We start from the raw sequence: 18,724 nt of genomic DNA, 5'->3' as shown, positions 1-18,724 counted from the left end.
TCATAGTATTTGGGCTAAAAACATTTAGAATATTAAGTATTTCCTTTTTGATTAAAGGAATATAATACAATCACCATCAAGCTGCTATCATAACTCATTTTTAGCTGGGGCAAAATGACCATTTGTTCCATGGCACAAGTTACATGTATCACACTTCTGTCAAACTGAAACCTTGTTAAGATTTCATGTTTATAAGCTACAATATACACTGACCAAGCTGTCAGTCCCTCACAGTTTTTTAGAAAAATATCTACATTTGTCCTTATGGATATCAAAATGTTACACCATCATTTGTTTTTTAAAAAAAAGAGAGAGAGATGCACATTCATACTGTGAAGTTATTAGGAAAATACTTTTGCAAACAAACTATATAAAGATAAAATACACTTCAAAAGTATGTGGGCTGCTTTTTCATTTGTTTCACAACATTCTATAAAGTGCAGAGAAATCCTAAATAAAGGGAAAAACTATTCCCTATAATAATAGTTTATTACAGCAGCTTTTGCATAGCAATACTTAGAGGAAGTTGGACACTTCAGTTTCTTCAGGAAGAGAAGGATGAAAGAGGATCTTCCGATTCAGACTTTTTTTTGGCCAGAAGTCTGCTTTCTTCAGGAATGGTTGCTGATGCCAAACATCCATTAAGTGTATTTCTTGAACAGTGAACAGGTCTATCTGGGTCTTCAAGGAGAGTATCATTACAAGAGTCTGTATCAGAATAGGTTCTTCGGCATCGCTGAGAGAGTCGGTGAAATGTAGACACTGGTTCTTTTACAGAGTGGCTACTCCTCTCTGAAGTGCAAGAACCAGGGTGGCTGACAGAACGTTTCATCATCTGAACAGGAGAAGGTGACACAGGAGAAACTAAGGGATCCGGATGGGGCAGTTGAAACATCTCAGGTTTAAACTTGGCATTCGCTATCTTCACACATTCCTCAAGTGTTGTGATGAATGTATTGCATGTGGCACTAAGCAGAGAAGAGGCTTCATTCATGTTCTCTACGCTGGGAGATGAATGATTCTCATCATGGTGAACAAATTCCTGGATAGTGTGAACTTGCTGCATTAGGAGGTCTCAGTAGAGGCGAAGTTCAGACATTTTGGTTTTCAGAGACTCACTGGTTCCACTTATTTCTTTTTTCTTTTTTAGTCCTAGTATCAGTCAAACATGCTTTGGAGCTTCCCAGAGCAACCAGCCACCTGTCTTTCAGCTGCATTCACTGCCTTCATGTAGAAATGCTGCTCTCCTGGAATGATCAATTCCATTCTTGTGTTGTCTGCTGAATGGACTTTAATTTCACAAACTGCCATCTTTACACTTCCTTTGCTCCCTTTGCAAACATCATCCTGTGAATCATAGTAGGATAGGATTCCATTGTCTAAAACAAACCAACGAGGCTGCCAACCTGTGAGATAGTTGGTCCACTTGTACAGAACCTCCTCCATGCTTAAGAGCCACGCACCGCGCATCCTCCTGGCCGGTCTCCACCGCCGCGGTGCTGGGGAAGGCGCGGAGCCTGAGGCAGCCCCTCCCGCCCGCCCCCTCCCCGGGCGCCCCCGGGCACTAAGCCGCCCTCAGCCCGCGCGCCGCGGGTGCGTGGCGGCCCTTAGACGCTGGGACAGCGGGAGCCGCCTGGAGCTCGGGGGCGCGAGGCGCGGGCTCAGACATCCCCAGGCGAGCCTCGGCGGCCGCGACCGCAACAAAAACGCCGGTATTATAATTTTATATGACATTACAACTCTCTGCATACACTTTAAGTCAATATGTGGTTCAATGAAAACAGGTGTCCTCAAACTAAGGCCCGCGGACCTTGTGTGGGTGTTTTTGCCTATTTGGTTTTTTTTTTATTTCAAAATAAGATATGTGCAGTGTGCATAGCAATTTGTTCATAGTTTTTTTTAAACTATAGTCCTGCCCTCCAATAGTCTGAGGGACAGTGAACTGCTCCCCTGTTTTTTATTAATTAATTAATTTAATTTATTTATTTTGTTTTAGCATATTATGATGGTACAATTGGTAAGGTTACGTATACAGCCCATGCTCCGCCTCCCCCCTCAAATCAGAGCCTAAAGCGTGACCATCCCCAAAACGTTGCACATCTCACTCATTGTGTTTGTATATGCCCATCCGTCTTTCCCCCTTCCATCTGCCCGACACCCGATAAATGTTATTCCTATATGTCCACTGAATTGTTGATCCGTTAATACCAATTTGCTGGTGAGTACATGTGGTGCTTCCTTTCCCATTCTTGAGATACTTCACTTAGTAGAATGGGTTTCAGCTCAACCCAGGATAATACAAGAGGTACTATATCACCATTGTTTCTTAAAGCTGAGTAGTACTCCATGGTATACATATACCGCCATTTTATTAATCCACCCATGAATTGGTGGTTTCCACAACTTTGCAATTGTGAATTGTGCTGCTATAAACATTCGAGTGCAAGTGTCTTTTTTCATAAAGTGACTTTTGATCTTTTGGGTAGACGCCCAGTAGTGGAATTGCTGGATCAAATGGCAAATCTACTTTTATCGCTTTGAGGTATCTCCATATTGCTTTCCACAGAGGTTGAACTAGTTTGCAGTCCCACCAGCAGTTTAGGAGTGTTCCTCTCTCTCTGCATCCATGCCAGCATTTATTTTGGGGGGACTTTTTGAGAAAGGCCATTCTCACTGGAGTTAAGTGATATCTCATTGTGGTTTTGATTTGCATTTCCCTGATGATTAGAGGTGTTGAGCATTTTTTCATATGTTTGTTGGCCATTATTCTGTCTCCTTTTGAGAATTTTCTGTTCATGTCCTTTGCCCATTTTTTGATAGGGTTGTTTGATTTTTTTCTTGCTGATTTTCCTGAGTTGTAAATAGATTCTATTTATCAGCCCTTTATCGGATGTGTAGCTTGCTAAATTTTTCTCCCATTCTGTGGGTTGTCTGTTTGCTCTCTTGACAGTTTATTTGGCTGTGCAGAAGCTTTTTACTTTGATCAGGTCCCATTTATTTATTTTTGTTGCTGCTGTGATTGTCTTTGGAGTCTTCTTCATAAATTCTTTGCCTAGGCCAATGTCTAGAAGAGTATTTCCAATGTTTTCCTGTAGAATTCCAATAGTTTCATACCTAATGTTGAACTCTGTTACCCAGCGTGAGTTGATTTTTGTGAGAGGTGAAAGGTGTGGGTCCTGTTTCAGTCTTCTACATGTAGCTATCCAGTTTTCCCAGCACCAGTTATGGAATAAGAATTCTTTTCCCCAATGTATGTTTTTGTCTGCTTTGTCAAAGATTAATTGGCTATATGAGGATGGTTTTATATCTGGGTTCTTTGTTCTGTTGCACTGGTCAATGTCTCTGTTCTTGTGCCAATACCATGCTCTTTTAATGACTATAGCCTTGTAGTGTAGTTTGAAATCTGGTAAATTGATACCTCCTATTTTGTTTTTATTGCCTAGGATTGATTTTGCTATATGGGATCTTCTCTGGTTCCATACAAAGTATAAAACTATTTTTTCTATATCTGTGAAAAATGATGATGATGTTTTAATAGGGATTGCATTGGCTCTCTAGGTCACTTTGGGTAGTATTGACATTTTAACAATGTTGATTCTGCCAACCCATGAGCATGGTATTTTCTTCTTTCTACCTGTTTACATCCTCTGCTATTTCTTTCTTCAGTGTTTCATAGTTCTCCCTGTAGAGGTCTTTTACCTCCTTAGTTAAATATATTCCAAGGTACTTCATTTTATTGATTGCTATTTGGAATGGAATTGAGTCTTTGATTTGGTTCTCACTTGTACTGTTGTTGGCGTATATGAATGCCTCTGATTTCTGTGTATTGATTTTTTTATCCTAAGACTTTACCAAATTCTTTTATCAGTTCAAGGAGTCTTTTGGTTGAATCCTTGGGGTTTTCTATGTATAATATCATGTCATCAGCAAAGAGTGAGAGTTTGATCTCTTCTGCTTCCATTTGGACGCCCTTAATTCTGCTTTCTTATCTGATTGTTGTATCGAGGAATTCCAGCACTATGTTGAAAAGGAGTGGAGATAGTGGGCATCCTTGTCTTGTTCCAGTTCTAAGTGGGAATGATTTCAATTTTTCTCCATTCATTATGATATTGCCTGTGGGTTTGTCATATATGGCTTGTATCATTTTTAGGTAAGCCTCTGATAAGTCTATGCCTATTTTGTTGAGCGTTCTTATCATAAAAGTGTGTGGAATTTTGTCAAATGCTTTTTCTGCATTTATTGAAGGATCATATTGTCTTTGTTTTTGCTTTTTTTTTACATGGTGAATTACATTTATAGATTTGCATATGTTGAACCATCCCTGCATCCCTGGGATGAAGCCCACTTTGTTGTGATGGATTACTTTCTTGACAAGCACCTGGATTACATTGGCTAGGATTTTGTTGAGAATTTTTGCGTCTATATTCATAACGGATATTGGTCTGCAGTTTTCTTTTTGTTGCATCTTTTCCTGGTATTTGTATCAGAGTTATGTTCACTTCATAAAATGTGTTGAGGAGGATTCCATCCTTCTCAATCTTGTGAAATAATTTTTGCAGGATAGGCACCAATTCTTCTTTGTAGATGTGGTAAAATTTGGCTGTGAAATCATCTGGTCTAGCACTTCTCTTTTTAGGAAAGTTTTTTTATTCCTGTTTCCATTTCAGTACTTGATATTGGTCTGTTCAGGAATTCTATTTCTTCCTGGTTGAGCCTAGGGAGGCTGTGTGTTTCTAAGAAATTGTCCATTTCCTCCACATTTTCCAGTTTGTGTGCATAGAGGTTTTTGTAGTATTCATAAATGATATCTTGTATCTCCATAGCATCAGTTGTAATTTCTCCTTTATTCCTGATGGAGTTTATTAGAGATTTTTCTTTTCTGCTTTTGGTTTGTCTAGCCAAAAGTGTGTCAATTTTGTTTATTTTTTCAAAGAACCAACTTTTTGGGTTTTTTTCCATATAGTTTCCCTATTGTCAATTTCGTTTAGTTCTGATTTGATCTAATGATTTCACTTCCTCTGCTGATTTTGGGGTCGGTCTGTTCTTTTTTCAGCTCTTTGAGATGATGCATTAGGTTGTCTGTTTGTGATCTTTTTGACTTTTGAATATAGGCATTTATGGAAATAAACTTTCATCTCAGGACTAACCTAGCTATGTCCCACAGGTTTTGGTAACTTGTGTCTCCTTTGTCATTTAGTTCAAGGAATCCTTTGATTTCCATCTTGATTTCCCGTTTTATGAAGTGATCATTGAGCAGAAGGTTGTTTAGTTTCCATGACTTTGTGTAGAAATGAGAACTCCTGTGAGGATTGATTTCTACATTTTTTCCATTGTGGTCTGAAAAAATACATGGTATAATTTCTATTTTTTTAAATTGTGGGAGACATGTTTTGTGTCCTAGGATATGGTCACTCTTAGAGAATGGCCTATGAGCTGATGAGAAGAGTGTATATTCTGTGGTTTTGGGGTAGAATGTCCTGTAAATGTCAGTCATGACCATTTGTTCTAGAGTTCTGTTTTAGTCAATTATTTCTCTGTTGATTTTCTGTTTGGAGGATCTGTCCTGTGCTGTCAGTGGGGTGTCAAAGTCTCCGACTATTATGGTGTTGTTTATCCATTTGTTTGGATCAAGTAGAGTTTGCTTTATGAATCTGGGTGCACCAAGGTTGGGTGTATATATATTTAGAATTGTTATGTCTTCTTGTTGACCTGTACCCTTCACCATTATATAGTGACCTTCTTTCTCTTTTATTACTTTTGTTGAGTTAAAAATAAGTTTTCTGTAATTAGCACCACTACGCCAGCTTTCTTTTGGCTTTTGTTTGCTTGAAATATTGTTCTCCACTCCTTTACCTTTAATCTAACTGCATCCTTGCAGGTTAGATATGTTTCCTGAATGCAGTGGATACTTGGCTTGTATTTTTTTTATCCATTTGGCCAGCCTATGTCTCTTGAGTGGGGAGTTCAAGCCATTTACATTTATTGAGATGACTGATTGGGGGGGCAGATTTCTGTTCATTATATTGGGTTGAACTTGGTTCCTTTGTTTTCTCTCTTGAGCCATTGTGGTATCTGGGCTTTGATCTTTAGCTTTGAGTAGATTTACATTCGTGAGTGTTTATTGTGCTGATCCGTGGGTAACACTGTTTTCAGTACTTCTTGAAGGGCTTGCCTGTTCTTGGTGAATTCCCTAAGTCTTTGCTTATCTGAGAATGTCTTGATTTTTGCTTTGTATACAAAACTTAGTTTTCCAGGGAATAAGATTCTAGGTGGGCATTATTCTGTTTCAGAAGAGTGAGAATGGCACCCCAGTCTCTCCTTTTAAAGTTTCAGAAGAGAAGTCTGGAGTTATTCGGATCAGCTTTCCTTTGTATATTACTTGCTTCTTTCATTTTACAGCTCATAGAAGGGCCTCTTTAGTTGATATTTTGGTCAATCTGATAGTTACATGTTGTGACGTCTTCCTGTTTACATTGAATCTCCCAGGGGTCTCTTGAGCTTCTTCAACTTGTATCTGGAGACTTTTAGCAAGGTCTGGGAAAATTTCCTCCATTATATCTTCTAATAGCTTGTCCAACCCTTGAGTGTTTTCTTCTTCCCCTTCTGGTAACCCTATGACCCTCACATTAGGTTTCTTCACATAATCCCACATCTCTCGTAGGCTTTACTCTTTTCTTTTGTTTCTCTGCTCTATGTCTATGACTGATTTATTTAATTGGAAAGTGTCATTTTCAATCTCTGAGATTTTCCTCTGTTTGTTCTACCCTGTTCTTGAGGATTTCCACTGTGTTTTGTAGTTCTCTGAATTGATTCTTCATTTACAGGTGTTTGGTTAGACTTTTCTTCAGTTTTTCAATTTCTTTAGTGAATTTTTGTTCCAGGTCCTGGAGTCTTTTTGCATTTTCTTTGTGTTGGTTGTCCTGGTGTTCTTGCAAGTCATTGAATTTTCTTACGATCCACATTTGAAATTATTCTTCTGTCATTATAGAGGTCTGATTTTGATTATTGCCCATTTCTAAGGGTCCAGTGCTCCTCTTTGGGGGTGTACTTTCCGTTTTGTTCCTCACATTTCCAGAGTTCCTTCACTAATTTCTTCCCATCTGGATCAGTTGTTGCTACTTTCCTTTAGGTTTTCGTTTGGATACTGACACATCCTGTTTAGTCTCTGAGTCAGTAGGTGGTGTCTGTGGGTGAGATTTGACCATACCCTGTATGATGGATCAGTAGGTGACGTCAAATGGGTGTGCAAAATGTCCTCCCTGTCAGTAAGTGGTGATTGCTCGGAGGAGCAGGCTACACTGTTGTTTTTGGGTCTTGTATCCAGTTCTTGTTCCAAATGAGAGGCACTCTGGTGCCTCAGGTGGTGGGTTGGTCCCTGGGACTTCCAGATGTGTCCTTATTCTCCCTCTCAGTGAGGGCTGGTCTGCAAGTGAGTCTGGGCAGAACTGGGTTGGGTGAGTCTTCCCTCAGGCAACACAAATGCCGTTAGCAGGGGTCAAAGTTCTGTTCTCTGCTTCCTGTAAAAGCTGTCAGGGAGGGGCACTTGCTGGTGTTGGCTGTCTCTGGACTGGTGTCCACAGGTCTCTCCTACCACTGGGGAGCCCACCAGCAGTCCGAGATGCAAGGGAGAGGAAAGTTAACTGTCCCACCTACCCTTGCCGCTGGTCTTGAGGCTATTCGGGAAGTCTCTGCTTCCAGTTCTCCTCCACAACCTCCTCCCGTGGGGTCTCCAGTAGTCTCCGGTACCCCTCCTTCCAACCCTCGCCGGCTGTATACTTGTCTGCTTGCTTCTTTCTTCTTATTTGTCTTAGAATCTGTCTTTTCTGCAGAGACAGTCTGTCTGGTGGTGCTTCTCATCCACCATCTTGCTCCACTCCTCAAAATTCTAAATGAAGAACTACCGTTTGATCCAGCAATCCCACAATCTAGAATCTACCCAATGTAAAAACGTCATCTTAAAATAAAGATACCTTGACTTGAATGTTTATAGCCTAAAGATTTACAATTGCAGGCCGGGTGTGGTGGCTCACGCCTGTAATCCTAGCTCTCTGGGAGGCCGAGGCGGGCGGATTGCTCAAGGTCAGGAGTTCAAAACCAGCCTGAGCAAGAGTGAGACCCCATCTCTACATTAAATAGCAATAAAAAAAATTAATTGGCCAACTGATATGTATATAAAAAATTAGCCAGGCATGGTGGCGCATGCCTGTAGTCCCAGCTACTCGAGAGGCTGAGGCAGAAGGATCGCTCGAGCCCAGGAGTTTGAGGTTGCTGTGAGCTAGGCTGATGCCATGGCACTCACTCTAGCCTGGACAACAAAGTGAGACTCTGTCTCAAAAAAAAAAAAAAAAAAAAAAAGATTTACAATTGCAAAGATGGGGAAACAACCTCGGTACTTACTAATACATACATATAAATATATGTATAAATACATATAAAAATGTAGTGTATGTATACCATGGAGTACTACTGTGTCTCAAAAAATCAGTGGTTAAATAACAACACTTGTATTATCCTGGATTGTGTTGGAGCCCATTCTTTGAATTAAAGTATCACAAGAATGGAAAAACAAACACCACACATACTCATTATCAAATTGTTGCCAATTGATCAACACCTACATGAACAAATGGAAATAAAACTCAGCAGGTATTGGGCAGTAGGAAGTGGGTGTAGGCGTCAGGAAAATTTACACCTAATGGGTGTGGTGCACACGATCTGTTCATGGGCACAGTTGTAGCTCTGGTCAGTCATTGCAAGAGCAATATATGTAACCTGAATGATTTACTCCCATAATATTTCTAAATTAAGAAAAAAACAGTTTTGTAAAATGTAAGAAAGTTTTGAAAAACTTCATAACTGTGTATCTCCTTCAGATATAATTTTTATTTTAATTATTGTAAAATCACAAAAATGACAATCTCAATTACTTTTAATTATTCTTATCAGTCATGTTAAATATATATATGTATATATATATTTTATTTTTTTTTTTTTTGAGACAGTCTTGCTTTCTTTCCTAGGCTAGAGTGAGTGCCGTGGTGTCAGCCTAGCTCACAGCAACCTCAAACTCCTGGGCTCAAGCGATCCTCCTGCCCCAGCCTCCCGAGTAGCTGGGACTACAGGCACTAGCCACCATGCCCGGCTGATTTTTATATTATATATATTAGTTGGCCAATTAATTTCTTTCTATTTTTATGGTAGAGACGAGGTCTCGCTCAGGCTGGTTTTGAACTCCTGACCTTGAGCAATCCGCCCACCTCGGCCTCCCAGAGTGCTAGGATTACATGCGTGAGCCACCGCGCTGGGCATATGTTAAATATATTTTCATCATTATGCAATATATCTCTAGAATATATGTATTGTGTGAAACTAAAATTTAATACACGTAAGAAAACTACCCATTTTCCCCATTGCCTAAGTGCTGATAAACTCCATTACATTTTCTGTTTCTCGGGTTGTAACTGGTTTAGAAATTTTGTACCAGTATAATCATAAAACATCTGATTTATTGTAACTGACATTTCATTAAGCATAATGTCAAGTTTTATCTCTACTGTGGATGATATTAGATTATCTGGGTTTTTAAACCTGAGAACTAATCTATTATTTCCAAATTTCTACTTGTATTTGTCCTTTCGTTTAGTAAGGACAGTTTGGGTTGCTTGCATCTACTGGCTTTTCTCAATAATGGTGAAAAAACATATGGGTTTGAAGATACCTCTTTATTTTACAACATATGCAAGTGTTTATATTTGTGTTTCTCTCTGATTTATTCATGCAAGAGTCTGTCTTTCTGCCAGTGGAAAACTTCATTGACTATGTAGAATTTTTTTTTTTTAATATGGGGAACTGTGGGTACCTATAGCACTCTTTTTCTTTTTGATGATTGTTCAGATCTTTGCGGTCTCTTGAGATTCCATATTATTTTGGGGATTGCTGTTTCTATTTTTGAAAAAAAAATGAAATTGAGACTTTGAAAGGAATTGCATTTAATCTGTAGATCACTTTGGACATCTTCACAACATCAGATCTTCTTCCCTTGAACAAGAACATGTTCAAGAGTGTGTTGTTTATCTTCATATATTTGTGAGATTTCCTGTGTTTCTTCTGTTATTTATTTACAGTTTCATTCAATTCTGGTCAAAATTTAAAGTGTGTGTAAAATTTCAATTTTCTAAAATCGGTTAAGACTTGTTTTGTGGCTAAAATGTAGTTTTTTAGGGAGAATAATTTATGAGTTATCAAGAAGTTTGTATTTTCTACCATTTTCAATAGAGTGTTCTCTATGTATCTGTGAGGTGTAATTGCTCTATAGTGTTTTCAAATCTTCTGTTTTCTTATTAATAATTTGACTGGCTTTATTATTATTGAAAGTGGAATATCAAAGTATCCTATTATTTTGCTGTCCATATTTTCAATTATGTCAATGCTTTTTTTAACATATCTTTGAGAAACTTGATGTGAGGTACAGATAGATGTCATATATATGTATTATTTTCGTAGGTTCTCAGTGAATGACCTCTTTTTATAGTCAATGTCCTTGTTTGTCTCTTGTGGCAGTTTTGACTTAAAGTATATTTTATAAACCATAAGATTTTCACTTCAAATGTAATGTGCCAAATATAATTTTGAATTCCACTGCTCTTATATGCTTAAGGTTTTCATGGTATATCTTCTTACGTCCTGCCAGTGTTAGTATATTGTTTTCATCAGGCATGAAGTCAAGTCTCTTTAGAGAGATTATAGTTGGGTTATTTAATCCCTTTATTTAACTATGTCTTCTGACCAGAGATACTAGTACATAAATATTTCCATAATTTACTCAAAGGGAAGGGCTTACAATTACCCTAATGTTAATTGTTTTATATACCGTTTGTCACTATTTTTTCTTTCTTTCTTCTCCTTTTGGCCTGCATTGTGGCTCATTGATTTTTAATGACATATCTTTTTTCTTTGCTCATCTTCCTTTGTGTATCTCTAAGAACATTTTCCTGATGTTCACTATGAGAATTTCCTAAAATGTTTTGAAGTCACAACATATGTTAAACTAGTAACTACTTCACTTCAGTTGCATACAAAATTTTTAACCTTTACATTTGCCCTCAACTTTACAATATCGATGTCAGTAATTATGTATTTTCATATTGTATAAAAACGTGCAGTAATGATGGTTTTTATTTTCTCTTTCAAATTTTATAGCATAATTAAATGCTTTTACACCATGATTATAATACTGCAGAATTGTATTTTTGATATGTGAATATCTTTCCTTGAGGGTGAGGTGGTTGTCATGGAAGATAGAAGCCAGCCTTTGGAAAGGCCATCAAAAAAGAGATCTTTGGACACATGTGTCAATAGTTATATTCTCTTTTCACAGGGAATCCAAGAGATGGGATTTTACTACTAAAGTGATGGCTCTATATCAGAGGGGAGGAAGGGCTTTGGTGGGTAAATGTCACAAGCTTTCCTTCCACTTCCATATGGTTGTTGATGTCATTCTCAACTAGGGTGTTATGAATTCGTAGCCGTTATGATTTCTCAAAAAGTCATGTTTGCAAGTATATTTTTAAGGTCATACCTCTATGATGGAAGTGAGATCATGGTATTCTGTTGTGCTTTCTTGCTAATGTGCTTGGTATAGTCATATATATTCAAATTGTGAAGTATATTCACTTGAGTCTAGTTAGTGAGATATTTTGTTATTTTTCTTTCTTTCAGAACTGCCTTCCCATTGCACCCAAGACCTATTGCCAGGGCAGGGCATAAAAGATTCGTCTCAGAAATCAATAATGAGACTATATGGAACCTGTAGCCCTGAAAATGTACACTTAAGAAAAGCCAGGGAGTGTGTGGGTGAGTGTAAGAGGCAGAAAGTATGTTACGATGGTCTTACCCAGTGTTTGTCAAATACCCATAGGAAAAAGGTCAAATGTTATAAATGTATAAAAGTTTTTACCGAATCTTCAAATCTCAATATACATAAGATAGAACATACTGGTGAGAAAAGATTCAAATGTAATGAATTTGGCAAGATGATAAACCACAGCTCAGAACCTTCTGGACATAGGAAAATTCATACCGGAGAGAAACCTTACAAGTGTGAAGAATGTGAAAAAGACTTTAAGCGTTCCTCCAAACTTACTATACATAAGAGAATTCACACTGGAGAGAAACCCTACCAATGTGAAGAATGTGGGAAAGCCTTTATCCGGCTTGATGCAGTCACTCAACATAAAAAAATTCATAGAGGAGAGAAACCATACAAATGTGAGAAATGTGGCAAAGCCTTTATCAGGCTAAGTGACCTCACTGGACATAAAAGAATTCATATGGGAGAGAAACCATACAGATGTGAGGAATGTGGGAAAGTCTTTACCTGGCTCAACAACCTCACTCAACATAAAATAATTCACACTGGAGAGAAACCATACAAATGTGAGGAATGTGGCAAAGCCTTTATCTGGCTAAGTAACCTCACTGTGCATAAAAGAATTCATACTGGAGAGAAACCATATAAATGTGAAGAATGTGGCAAAGCCTTTACCCGGTGGTCAAGCCTTACTCAACATAAAATAATTCATACTGGAGAGAAACCATACAAATGTGAGGAATGTGGCAAAGCCTTTATCTGGTTTAAAGACCTCACTGGACATAAAAGAATTCACACTGGAGAGAAACCATACAAATGTGAGGAATGTGGGAAAGCCTTTACCTGGTGCACACAGCTTAATCAACATAAAATAATTCATAGTGGAGAGAAACCTTACAAATGTGAAGAATGTGGCAAAGCCTTTACCAGGTGCGCATACCTTACTCTACATAAAAGAATTCATGCAGGAGAGAAACCCTACAAATGTGAGGAATGTGGCAAAGCCTTTACCTGGTGCACACACCTTACTCTACATAAAAGAATTCACACAGGAGAGAAACCCTACAAATGTGAGGAATGTGGCAAAGCCTTTAGCAAGTGCTGGACCCTTACTCTACATAAAAGAATTCATACAGGAGAGAAACCCTACAAATGTGAGGAATGTGACAAAGCCTTTAACCAGTCCTCATCCCTTACTCAACATAAAAGAATTCATACTAGAGGGAAACCCTAAAGATGTGTAGAATGTGGCAAAGCCTTTATTCGCCTCAGAGACCTCACTCTACATAAATGAATCCATACAGGAGAGAAACCATACAAATGTGAGATGTGGCAAAGCATTTTCCCAGTGCTCACCCCTTAATCTACATAAAAGAATTCATATCAGAGAAAAATTCTACGAATATGAAAATTGTGGCAAAGTCTTTAATAACTGCTCACATCTTATTCCACATCAAAGAAATCATACTAGATAAAAACGAGATAAATATAATGAGTATGTAAGTGCTTTACCAAAGTATTAGCCTTAAAATGCACAACAGTACTTATACTTAAAGTAAACAATCATAATGTAGAGTGCTGACAATACCTTTAGTTATAACAGAGATCTCACTGGACATGGGAGAACTTACAGTGAAAGAAATGCTCCAATATCTTCTCAAATATTGCTCAACATCACCAAAATTTTAAGAGATAGAAACCCTACAAATATAATGAATGTGAAAAAATATTTATGCAAAAGATATACCTTTAAGAAAAACAAACAATTGCTACTTAAAACTACCTTAATAAATTTCAGAATGCAATTACTCAAGAATCAAGTCAAAACATATATCAGAGGACTCACAGTGCAATACACTAATGCACTAACACTTTCACACATTTTTTAAACCATATTGTTGATTATAGAGAACAACCCAGTTAAAATAGTTGATTTATTTGTATGTCAGCTTTAAAAAAGACAGAGATTTTGTGAGAGTTATAATTACATGTAAAATATACTTTGTGGTCAGGATTTGGTGAAAATGTAATAAAGTATATATTTTTTTGCTATTTTTCACAAGCAAATACTGATATTATTCAACTTTAAATACAATCGATGGTATGCTTTCATTCTTAGCGTGCATGTGAATGTGTGTGGTTAATGATAGCTACATCACATTTGTTAGAAGTCTTTCTGTATTAAGTAGGCATTATTCATATACTTTTCCATGGAAAATTAAAAACACTGACATGTAAGATTTATGAAATGAAGAGGTACTATGGAGTTATCTTATAACAAACAGTATTTCAAGTGATGTATGATGTAGGTATATAGAGTAATATTCTTCTCATTATGATCAGAATGAAAAAATGACAATATTAGAAATAACTTGTTTTACTATTGCACATTATGATAATAAAATAGAATGTAATTTGGAATATTTTTAGATTACATGTAAACTTAATTTGTTTCATTAAATTAAAAATGTTTTTACTGTTTCCAATATGTTGTTGATTGAATAAAGTGCTATTTTGCCAACAACATTAACCTATCCTATGTTACTCAAAGTTGGAGGAAATCGATTGTAAAAATGTACTGTCGGGCTACACAATACAAAGACATCATTTTTGATCCTTTTATGAGTTGCTCTACTTTGAAGAATACTGTTCCCAAAGCTTTTTTTCATTACGTTTATAATTACATTGTTACTGTAATGCTTATAATAAATATTTTGCACTTATCAAAAAGCCATACATCTCTGAACACAGAATGACTAGTTGTTACATTCTATCCTACATTTTTCTTTCAACATGCAACCTGCCTGGCCAGTGAAACAAAAATAAGCATATTTTTTATTTATATTGAATCATGAATCAGATATACAAATACATCACGGTTAAGATGAACTATAGTTGTACTATATTTACAGAGTAAGTAATTATGTTTGTGTGAATGTGGATGTATGCCTATTTTGAACAGAAAAGAATATTAGAAAAAATGGGTAATTTCAAAAGTGTTGAGAATTTACTAGCAAACTAGAAACTTCAAAGATTCTGAAAGGAAATATTTTGTTCGCTTTATGTTGAATTAATTGTTTAAAACCCTAAAGCTTCTGAATCAGAACCTGCCCATGCCAGTGCTCTGTTCTTATATCCTTATTACTCATGCTAGGCCTACTATGTTATTTTATTATTTCAAAGTTCATTAAATATAGCTTGTATGACCTGATCTGCAATTGCAACAAAGATTGTTATAAAACTTAATGGTGCTCATAAAATTACCTGAAGGTATGAGTAATTCCGCAGTGTAGTAATTTCATTTTACTTATTACATTCTATATTTTCATTCTAATTTGGGAAACATATTGAAAGCACCTTTTTGGTTACTGTTTCTTTTACTTTTGGTGATCGAACCAATTGATTTATTGACATTATCAGGCTACTTTGTTCAGGTAAACACTAAGAAGGATTTATAAATTATGGAGTTGATTTTATATTTAAATAGAATAAATAAGGACAGAACAGTGTTAGATATATAATAGATGCTTCATAAATAGCAATCAATATTTCTGTGGGAGTGAGCTTGTGGCTCCAGAGAAGAGATTGAAAATGACCAGGGTAAAAAAAAAATCACTGATTATGCATGTGGAGTAAAGGGACCTGCAGACCAACCAACTCTCAGAATTTATAAGTGGAAATTCTGCTTCTTTCATTTCATAATTATCTCTAATTTTTGGCCATTTTTGTCTTCATTCCCTTCTAAAATGTTATCTAAGCCATTCTTGTTTCTGCCTGTGCTTGTGCTGCAGTATTCTCACTGTTGTTCTCACTCCTGGCCAGTTCACACAGTACTTTAAAAGTTCTGATGAGAAATGTATAATATTTAAATTTGGTGAAAAAACAATTTAACTAGAGAGCTTGAAACCATTTAGAGTCTATACAAACAGCATTGTGATTATTTAATTAAGATTAGAGAGATTCAGCGTTCTAAGGTTAAAGTAAGAGGCTTAAAGTCCAAAAAAACATAAACAATTCTGAAGTCCAGAGGGGTAAATCAAGAACTCAGCATTGTTTGCTTTGTAAGAGCAAACTGTGATTAAATCCTAACATATGATGTCATAAATATGAAAATAATTATAATAAGTGAAGCATTAATAAGTGTGTGATGCCTATCTTAAGTACTATATACAGAAACATGAGTATTTGGAAATCTCTTAATAGCAAATTTAGGTAAATAAATAAGTTTGAATATAATTTTGTGTGAATTACTTATAGGAAAACATATGCATCCATCTAGAATCTACTTATGAGTATGTATTTTCATTGTTAGAATATAATAGAATGATTTCTGTGGATTGAAAATAATTGGAATAATCTTTATCTGATATTTCAATCTTAGAGAATTTATTTTACATGACTCTATCTTTTATTTTAATGGGTGCAGTGTGCAGTACACAGTTTTCATTTTTAGTCATGTAACTGTGGCCAACACTTTGGTCATTGACTCTTGGAATCCCAGGGATCATGGCAGCTTTTTGATTGAAAATTTCATCAGTGATTTGGGATGCAATCCAAATTTTGTATTCTGTTCTCACAGTGGCCAGAGGTGGGACAATCAGCACCACATACCTCTTTAGTGTCTTCCATACCATAATAATCAGCACGAGGAAGTTACAGGTATCTTTAGCTTCAAATAAAATCGTCAAAGCCCCTTTCATGTTCTGTGCTGGATTCTGAATCTGTTGGCAATTATCAGAGTTTCCTTGCTTATGACTGAGAAATGGAATGATGAAAACAGCACTAAAATGATATATTTTTGATACAGTTCAGCTAAGCTCATGACAAAGATCCAGGCTCAGTTTTGGAACAATGCTATACTTCAAAGATTTTACTGATTTGTTCTTGTAATTGACTGATAACATTATTTGTATTTGTCATGTAAAATGTGATGTTTTGAAGTACATACACACACACACACACACACAAACACTGTCTAATGCTTATTCTAGCTAATTAGCAGATGCTTTACTTCCCATATTTATCATGTTTGTGGTGAAGAACACTTATCATTGACTCTCTCAGCATATTTTAAAAATACATCATGATTAAGTATAGTAAGCATGCTCTATACAGTGTATCTCTTGAATTTTTTCTTCCTACCCAGCAGAAATAATGTATCCTTTAAAAGGCATCCCCCCCCAATCATACACTTTCCTAAAACCCTAGTGCTGTGGCCCATTTACAGGATGGAGGATGAACACAGAACACAGAAGAAAACACAGACACACATACAAAGACGGTTGACTTGAGTGTTAATACTCTGGGTTGTTTTTATTTTTACACTCTAAAAAATTGAAGTTAGTTCCTTATACGTAACCACCCAGGCATTGCAGCAATGGCCATAAATTCTGGAACATGTAGCCTTGAGGACACAGATGTCCCCTGACTCAAGGTTTCCAGGTGGTTGCTCTAGGCACCAGGCATAGATCATGCATCAAGATTAGTAAGGATGGGCAAGGCAGCCACAGGGAGCATTTGTCATCCCCAGTTTCTCTTAGACTGATCCCCTGCGGCTGTGCGTGGCTTAGGTCACCCTTCCCTTGAGGGGTCTTACCTGTCATTGACTAAGCAGCCATCTTATGGGACTTAACAGCAATCACAGTTACAATGTGTTTATCATGTGACCTCCAGACCCCCACTGCCGTGGGGCTGGGCAGCTCTTGCTTACTTGCAGCTCAGGTCCTTTGTTATGCCTCTAGGCAACACCTTGGTTATCACAGAGTCCCTGTCCAGAACATATTACTTTCAAACACTCTGAGTAGAGCACATACATTACTCAGTAAATTTAATTCTTAATCTAGGAATATATAATGTCAGTCCCCTATATCTCCCTCTATTTTATTTAATTTTGAAGGTGAACACACTGGAACACAGCCATGACATTTTATTTTTTCTGTTGCTGAGTTGCTTGCCTTTTTTTCCAGCACCTGTAGATTAAGAGCAAAAAACATAATACAAGGAGGAGAACACCCAAATTATTCCCAATACTACTAAGCATTGTTTTTAATGAAGCCAAAGGGTAGGCCTGCGACAATCCACTGGCCAGGCCAGAAAAGAACTCATCATTATTAAAATCTGGCAGATTGCCTTGAAAAGCAGAGGTGATTTCTTGTTCTAATTTTTTTGGAGGTCTCTAGGTAAGTTTTGGCCTCCGTTTAACAATTTTTGTAATGATATCCAATGTCGACTACTATTGAAAGGAATAGGAGTGACACAAATCACAACGGAGAAAATATTGAGTTGTCAAAACCTGAATTTGGTCTCCCAGCCACTGAACTGTATTCTGAAACTGAATAATTTCACCTGCCAGGTGAGTATCAATTTCTTGCTCTTGTTGCCATAATTTATGTGAAATATCATGCCACTTACGAACAAAATCAGTAGTTTGCACAGAAAAGTGTAATGCAACCCCAGCAATAGCAGCGGAGGAAGCAACAGCCATTAAGCCAACTACTGGCATGATTATCAGACCAATGACTCTTTTTGTTCTATAAGCCAGAGAAGTTATTTTATTTAAAAGAGTGGTGACCAGGGCTGAATCGCCCCAAGGTCGAGATAGATTGACAGGCAACCATATCTCTGTAGGAGCCTTGAGAATATACAGACTATGTAAGGATTTGTTAAAAGTAGCCCATGAAGTGAAGTTTACACAAGTAAATAGGGCACAATTACAAGGGCAAGTCAGCTTTCCTGTAGACTGATTCCAATAAACAGTTCCCATGAGTAAAAGATAACGATAAGGAACGCATGCCAGTTAAGTGTTAGGATGGCGATGGTGGAGGTGTACTTTTATGCCTCCCTCCTCATCTGAGG

General features: G+C 37.0%; 1 protein-coding gene and 1 pseudogene across 1 annotated transcript; one reads left to right on the top strand and one right to left on the bottom strand.

Moving 5' to 3' along the window:
• Positions 1-452: 452 nt before the first annotated feature.
• LOC105868956 (pleckstrin homology domain-containing family A member 3 pseudogene) lies at positions 453-1,474 on the bottom strand (annotated as a pseudogene).
• Positions 1,475-11,725: 10,251 nt separating this feature from the next.
• LOC142872330 (uncharacterized) lies at positions 11,726-13,115 on the top strand. The gene has a single exon (XM_076005408.1). It carries the CDS (start codon positions 11,790-11,792, stop codon positions 13,101-13,103), a length of 1,314 nt encoding a protein of 437 aa, XP_075861523.1. The 5' UTR covers positions 11,726-11,789; the 3' UTR covers positions 13,104-13,115.
• The last annotated feature ends 5,609 nt before the right edge of the window (positions 13,116-18,724 follow it).

This window comes from Microcebus murinus, chromosome 8, assembly GCF_040939455.1.
Source record: "Microcebus murinus isolate Inina chromosome 8, M.murinus_Inina_mat1.0, whole genome shotgun sequence".
Taxonomy (NCBI): Eukaryota; Metazoa; Chordata; class Mammalia; order Primates; family Cheirogaleidae; genus Microcebus; species Microcebus murinus.
This window is presented reverse-complemented; position numbering and strand designations above follow the sequence as displayed.

Bases quoted from the DNA above. Each gene is read 5' to 3' on its own strand.
- LOC142872330 (XM_076005408.1), top strand. From the start codon at position 11,790: ATGAGACTATATGGAACCTGTAGCCCTGAAAATGTACACTTAAGAAAA.